Source organism: Microtus ochrogaster, unplaced genomic scaffold (assembly GCF_000317375.1).
Source record: "Microtus ochrogaster isolate Prairie Vole_2 unplaced genomic scaffold, MicOch1.0 UNK89, whole genome shotgun sequence".
NCBI lineage: Eukaryota > Metazoa > Chordata > Mammalia > Rodentia > Cricetidae > Microtus > Microtus ochrogaster.
The window spans coordinates 853,123-861,194 of NW_004949187.1; the positions used below are offsets into that span (position 1 = coordinate 853,123).

An 8,072-nucleotide genomic window follows, 5' to 3' on the forward strand; every position below is an offset into this window, starting at 1 on the left:
CCACATTCATTACATTCATAAGGTTTCTCTCCAGTATGAGTTCTTCTATGTATTTGGAGATGACCGTGGTTTGAGAAGGCTTTCCCACAGTGGTCACATTCATAGGTTTTCTTTCCCATATGACTTCTTTCATGCCTATGAAGATAATTGACACAAGTAAATGCTGTAACAAGTCCATTACTCTGATGAATGCTTTTATCTGTATGACTTAATTTTACAGTTTGGTCTAATGGCAAAGAGGATTCACATATTTAAGGTTTTACCATGTTGTTTACATTCATAGGTTTCCGTATCACTATGGACTCTTTTGTGTACACAGCCTATTTGATAGCATCATTGTTCATGAGTCTTTTCATATAACTGAGAAGAAGAGGAAGAACTCGGAGGTTGATCACACCTATTACATTCTTAACATTTTCCTATACTATGAGTCACTACATTTGCAAAGAGAACCGAGAAAAACAGAAGAATTTATACATTCTTGGTACTTAAAGGGCTTTTTCTTGGTGTGAATTTGCTCACGTATTTCTAGTGAGGTTTGAAAAACAATTAATTCTAAACTTATATCACAATCAGAAAGGGTATTCAAAGTGAGGACTACTACTCCTTGTAATTATTCAGGGAGACATTACTTCTTTCTATATCAATTATACATACATTACCTATTTTCAGAGTGCCACTTGATATATCATAAAAACAAAGAACAAATAGAAGGTTTCCATATTATATTCACACATTGAATTTTTTTCCTCATAGAGATATGGTACACTTTAGAGGTTTCTCCACAGCAACCTTCTTAATTCTCATAAACTGCCTCAATTACTAATCTTTGGCTACTCACCACAAGTACACTAATAACACTAGCTTATTACTAATGGAGTATTTTCGTATTAGAAGATTTGAGACAATACTTTTCACCCAATCAATAGGTATTCCTTTTGCTATACCTGTGTGGTATAGAATTGAACAGATGGACAGTTCTCCAGGCCAGCTCTCAAAAGGCTACGAGTAAAATGGTGATATCTGTTAAGGCACTGTGTCTTCCTTCTTAGAGGAATGCCTTGCAAATGCAGATCAGCTCCCTGACATTGAGGTAACTGCTGTTGTGAGAATTTAGTAATCATCCATACACTTAAAGCTGTGCTTATTCACACTGTTAATTTTCCCTGAAACTTCTACTTCTGTTGAAGTCAAGGCTTCCTGTCTACAAAGCAAGTTCAAGGACAGCCAGGAATGTTATAGAGAGAAACACTGCATGGGAAAACTAAAACAAAACAAAACAAATCTTGTGTGAGACATTTATATTACCTTGCACATGAAAATTACCTTCCATGTCTTCTGGGTCTTTGACAATGTACTTTAATATTGTAGTCTTCCTCTTTGTAGCCTGAGATGAAATACCAGAAAAATGTTTATTATTGGAAATTAGGCAAAATTCAAGTTACTATATCCAGTGAAGCTAAAAACTATGACTGACTTGGCCACCACATTCATCCCCTTTATCAATACAAATTAGAGAAGAACATCAAAAACCCAGAATCAGTAGTTCCTTTATTTTAAAAGTTGAAGGGAAATTCACTTCTTACCTACAGCGATGAGGTTCCTGTAGGTCTCCAGCATCACATCTTTATAGAGACACTTCTGGGAATGATCCAGTAAAGCCCACTCGTCCTGAGTGAAGTTGACATGCACATCATCATAGGTCACTGCACTCTAAAATGTCCCATGCATGTGTACATCAGAAAAAGTAATGGTGATCACAATGAAAATGTACATTTTAGAAAATAAATTGAAAAGGAGGTTCGCACGTGATCTTTCTTGGCCCTTTGAATATGTTTTACCCTCCCAAGAGAAATGACTATTAACAGACATACAGAGACAGGCAAACAAATCAACAGTACTAAATATATGTCAGAGAAATTGTATGAACAATTTCTAACTGCAAAAACGGAATGGCAAGATGGGTGTATTGTCTCATGCCTTTAATCCTAGCACTCAGAGTGAGAGGCAAGTGAATGTCATCCAGTCGGAGGCCAACATGGTACATGAAATGAGTTCAGATTATCCAGAGATACATAAATGGACCTCTCTCTCTACCCCCCAAAACACTAACCAACCAAAGAAACAAAAGAGGAGTGTACTGAAGTTCCTATAAAGAGCTATGCATTCATTCTAGTTCTGTATTCATCTCCCAGAAATGCGAAGTGTCACAATCTAAATTGTAATATTAATTAGATCTTACTAAAAAGGAATATATAGTTAACCTCTTAAGGGATACACAGATGAAAATGTGAGCATCTTAAATGTAGATAAGGGCAGGAGGGATGACTCAGCAGTAAAGAGCATTTGATGATCTTGTAGAGGAGACGGGTTCACTGAACAGTGCTTACATAGCTCACAATATCCATAATTCTGAGTTCAGGGGTTCTGAGAGCACCTTCTGAATACTAGAAGCACCAGGGACACATGTGGTGCATACCTATGCATACAGGCAAAATCCTCACATTTATACAAAAATCCAAAACATAAAATGTTGGAAGAATGTCACACACATGCAATCTATTGGCATGGGACCTTCAGAAATAATTGACAAAAGTTCATGCCATCCAAGGAGGAAAAAAAGATACCCTATGCCAAAGTATAAATTCAAGATTTTGGTAAATCTCAGCACAACAGCACAAGTTTTGCATGTAAAAAAAACTTTCTTTATAGATCCATCAGTCAAAAATATAAAAATAAAAAACCTGGGTGTGTTGGCCCAAAGTTTTAATATCAACAACTGAAGGCAGAATTAGGCAGATCTCTAAATTTGAGGCCAGCCTGGTTTCAAAAACTATTTTCAGGAAAGCAGAGCTATACAAAAAAAAAAAAAAAAAGATAAAATAAGGAAATTAAAAAAAACAATGGGCAAGCAAATGGCTTAGAAAGGAAAAGCAATTGTACCTCATGCTATTTAAGAAACATGTATCCATCCACTGTACCTCATGCTATTTAAGGATATAGTGTATAATGGTTGAATCCATGACAGAATGAGAAGGAATCTAGTTGATGGATTCCAACAAGAAAATAGAAAGAACAGGAAGTGGGGTGAGGTTATAGATACTCAAATAACATTCCCAGCAAGGAACTTCTTCTAGAAAGATTCCTCCTACTAAAGACTCCATAAACACCACAAAGAAAGACACCAATAATAGTCAAGTGCTCATATATATCATCCAATATGAGAGGTTTATAATCAGCCACATTCTGTCCCAGTTACTATGGGCCTATGGTCATTCCATGATGAAAATGAATTTAGTTCATACATCCCTCTCGAGCCCCTCTTGTTAGCCTCTTTGCCTCTGTGGATTGTCGAGTCATTACCCTTTACTTAACAATTACTCTCCACTTATTAGTGAGTACATACCATGTTTGTCTTTCTGCATCAGGGTTAACCCTCTCAGAATTAGGTATTTTTAGTTTTATCCACTGCCTGCAAGTTTTATATTGTCATTTTTGAACAGCTGAGTAATACTCCATTGTGTAAAATATACCACAATTTTTGTCAATTCTTCAGGTGAGGGATATCTAGGTTGTTTCCATGCTGTGTATGTTTTTATTAATTGTATGTATATAGTTTAATGGCTAACCACATTGTACTGGATAAACAATTTCAAAGATTACTCCTGCCTGAAGGTAATTCTCTCACATAAAGGAGATTTCTACTTTTTAATGAGCATCAGGTGTCTGAGCTTAACTAGGCTTCCTTGAAGAAGAAACATAATCAGGAACAGAAAACTTAGATGAGAAAATTCCTTAACAATTAAGAGTACTATAGATTCTTAGAGAGCACCCAGCTTCTTTTCCCAGTACATACAGAAAGTACACTACTATCTGTAACTCCAGTTCAGACACCATCTTCTGGACTCCCTGGGCCCCAGGCATGAATAGGGTACAAAAATGCATACAGGAAAGACACCCATGCACATAAAATAATGACTGAAGGTAGGTTTGTTAAAAAGAGAGAAAGAAAGACAGACAGAGAGAGAAAGAAAGAGATAGAGATAGAGAGACAGAAAGAGAGAGAGAGAGAGAGAGAAAGAAAGAAAGAAAGAAAGAAAGAAAGAAAGAAAGAAAGAAAGAAAGAAAGAAAGAAAAAGAGAGAGAGAAAGAAAGAAAGAAAGAAAGAAAGAAAGAAAGAAAGAAAGAAAGAAAGAAAGAAAGAAAAAGGCAACAACAAAAATCATGAGAAGAGACAACCGGCACCATAACACTTAACTTTCAAACTGTGTGGTAGTGCATTCTTTTAGTATCAGCACTTCACAGAGGCAGGACGATACATGTGAGTTTTAAGCATGTGCTACATGGTAAACATCAACACACACACGCGCGCACACACATACAGACAGAGGAAAAGAAAAGCAAAACTGAGTAAGATACAAGAGATAGAGCATTGGAAAAGTGGGACAATAACTCTTAAAGTCATTTCAGGTGTCTGTCACTAGTGCCCATACAATTATTTCCAAAATAAGTACTGTCAAACATGGTAGCAAATGCCATCAAACCCAGCAACAGGAAGGCAATGGCAGACTGATATCCATGAATTTTAGGTGATGCTGGTTGACATGGTCATATCCAAATAAAGGCCAATCTCAAAAAGTCCTAAATGGTTTTTAAAAGATGTATATAACTTTGATTTGTTTTCCTGGTTCGAGACAGCATCTCATTTGGAACCCCAGTTAACCTTGATTCAAAGTATATAATATATTGAATTATATATATGATATCTTTAATAAGTGTTCATATATATTTAATGTTTAAGTGTGGCTGTCCTTCACAAGACCACACCTTTCCAAAGCCCTTTCTTTCTACTAATCTATACAAAATCCATGATAAACGTATCTGTAGATGGGATTTTCTGTCCTGCCAGGTCCCACAGCCATTCAGTCTCAAGGAAAACACACAGAAGCTTATACTACTTATAAACTGGTTGGCCTATTAGCTCAGGCTTAATACCTACATCTTAAACTGACTCATGAGTTTTATCTATGCTTAGCCATGTGTCTTGGTACCTTTTATCAATGAGGCATTCTCTTCTTGTTTCCTCTGCTTCTAGCTGGTGACTGCAAACTGAGCCTTTCCTCTTCCCAGAATTCTTCTAGCCCAGTCACCCCCCCCCCCCCGCCTCCTCTACTTCCAACCTGGCTATTGGCCAATTAGCATTTTATTAAACCAATACAAGTGACAAATCTTTACATGGTACAAGAGCATTATCCCACAGCACGTATCTTTTTAGACAGTTGTGGTTTCAGTGACACACAATTGGAGAGGGAGAGGCAGGAGGATCTCTGTAAGGTCCAGGCCCAGCCTACCTACTACATAGTACGGTCCAGGTCAGACACTGTTAGAAAGTGAGAAAGTGTGTCCCCAAATGCACTCAGTCTACAAATCTCTACTTAATAAACTCCATGGCTGAGAAGATCAGTTAGCAGATAAAGTCCTAGCTTTGCAACTAAGAACCTGAGGTTTTATCCCCTCACATCTGCATTATAAAGCCAGTTGCAGAAGTGCATGCCTATAACATAACGCTTTTAAGCAAGAGAGGAGGAAGACAGGAGAAACCAAGCAAGCCTATTATATATTTATGTGACAGTAAACTAGATACCAAGTCTCCAACATGGTGAAGGGAATGGACCAACATTGAGTGTTGTTCTCTGCTTTTACATGCAAACCATGGCACACATTCCCATCTTTCCACACATACATGGGCAAACATACACAAATGGTCGTAAGTAAATAAATAATAAAATTACAAGTTTTATGTGGAAGCACACACATTTTATTCCAATACCCAGGAGGCAGGGTCAGGTAGATTTCTGTGAGTTTCAGGCCATACTGATCTACATTTTGAGTTTCAGGACAGCTGGAGATACATAGAGGAATTCCAACTCTGATCCGTACCGACTCATCCGGAAGTCCTTTTCCAGTATGCACTGTGGACTCCCAGCTTAACCTCACAGACGTTCTAGTAAACAACCACTGTGCTACAACACAGCATGAGGCAGTTTCTCTGACTCTTTCCAAAGTTCTTTTGTTTTATTTATCTCTTCCTCATCTACCTCCTCTCCCCTACCTCCACTCCCCCATCCTCGTCTACCTCCTGTCCCCTACCTCCACTCCCCCATCCTTGTTTAGCCCTCCTTGGTCCATTATTCCCTTTATATTCCTGCATTCTACCTCCCTTCTCTCTAGCTGTTCCTATGGCAGTAGGCTAATTTCATAAACTCAATGGATATTACAATGGCAACACATATCTGAAGATTTAATAGCAACAGTGACAACCAAGCCTAAAGACCTAGTTTGATCCACAGGAGCCACATGTTAGAAGAAAATGAATTACCTAGAGTTCTCCTCTGGCCTCCACAAAAGCATTGTGGCTTATGGGTGTATGCAAACGTTGAGCACATGTGTTTAGGATAACAAGACAAGTGGAGCACTCTTCTTCGATGGGATAGCTTCTGGGATCCTACAGACCTTGCTTCTAACTAACGTCCGCCCCACTAACTTACACTTAATCATTCCTACTAACTTTCTTAATTTAGATGGCTTTTCTGATTCTTATTTCCTTTCTAAGACTTGAATCAGCTCAATTAAGTTCCACAATTCAACCTGACCTCTAGCTACAAAAACCAGTCATATAAATGAATTCCTAGACATTTTTCTTCTCACTATAGCTAATCTTGAAATTTTCATTTTTTGTGCATGTGTATTCAGAAGAAGACACACATGTGTAGGGGTACAATGTTCATGAACAACTTTCTGTGTCACTCCTCAAGTGTCTTTTGAGATTTGCTTAGGGAATAAAGAGCAAGGTGTATAATAAATAGAGTCAGTGCTACCCACATGCAACACTTCCCTATTTTATACCTTTGAGCAAAACCATCAATCTTTGTTAAAAGTCAAACTTTAGAAAAGACAAAAAAATAAAATAAAAATTAGGTGCTTTCATGACGCATGCTTCCCAACTCTAGAGAAGAGGACCAAAGTATTACAACAGAGTGACGCTAAAAAATAAACTACTCATGAGGGCTTATTTATTAGTTATTTGTCATGTTACTTGATTTTATTTTCAAATATGGTTTCACTAAATAATCTAGGGTGGCCTTGTCCCAGCTGATTTTTCTTCAACATGACACAAGCCAGAATACTTAGGAAGAGGAACTCCCATTACAGGGTATTTTCTTGATTAATGATTTATGAAAGAGGATCCAACCCACTGTGGGGATGTACTATTCCTGGGCAGGTGGTACTGATATACATATATTATGTATACATATATGTCTAATGTATATACATATATATATATATATACATTTGAAGGCAAACAGAATTTTTTGATGTGTTTTTATTTTGTAATGAGAAAAAATGGGTGTGGATCTGAATGGGAGGGGAAGATATGAGAAGTGTTGAGTAAAGGGGAATCATAATCAAAATATATTGCAGAGAAATCTATTTTCAATTTTAAAAAAAGTAAAGAAAAAAGAAAGGAAACTGAAGAAGCCAGGAGGAAGAAGCCAGGAAGCAGCATTCCTCCAGGGTCCCATGTTCAGCTATTGCATCTAGGCTTCTGCCTTGAGTTCCTGACTCACTTGTAAGCATGATTAACTATCACTTGGACCTGTTAGTCAAATAAGCCCTTTGCTCCCCAAACACTAAGTGAGCACAGTGAGTCTAGAAGCCACCTATGCAGTTGAGAAGAGGAAACAAAAAGGCAGGAAACAGGTGAGGAAATAAGGGCAAATGCGAACTCCTCAGATAATAGGGTGGCAAATGTGGAACTAACAAACCAATACATAGATCTCTAAAGTAAGAACACTTACGTTTTCAACATGATATCGGTCAGTTAGGAGCCTAAGTCAGTTATGAGCAACTGCACATGATACGTCACCAAAGCAGATATAAAATAAATGAATGCTTCTTAAACACAGAAAACACTTTTCTTTAAAAAAAAAATTATACAGGTAAGTATTAGAAAGGTGACAGATTGCTGTAAGTAAGTAAGCATTGTTACATTAAATTTTTTTTTTTTTTTT

At 37.3% G+C, this 8,072-nt stretch overlaps 1 protein-coding gene and 1 pseudogene across 1 annotated transcript in view; one reads left to right on the forward strand and one right to left on the reverse strand.

Annotated features, from left to right (window-relative positions):
* Nucleotides 1-8,072, forward strand: part of LOC101984273 — a 398,439-nt pseudogene that overhangs the window by 292,978 nt on the left and 97,389 nt on the right.
* The window catches only part of LOC101989836 (zinc finger protein 431-like), a 257,504-nt gene that overhangs the window by 246,831 nt on the left and 2,601 nt on the right, over nucleotides 1-8,072 (reverse strand). Inside the window, exons 2-4 of the mRNA XM_026777884.1 lie at nucleotides 1,587-1,713; nucleotides 1,327-1,387; nucleotides 8-135 (exon numbers count right to left, since the gene is read on the reverse strand). Coding sequence (XP_026633685.1) covers nucleotides 8-135; nucleotides 1,327-1,387; nucleotides 1,587-1,713 — 316 coding nt within the window. The remainder of the gene's footprint in view (nucleotides 1-7; nucleotides 136-1,326; nucleotides 1,388-1,586; nucleotides 1,714-8,072) is intronic.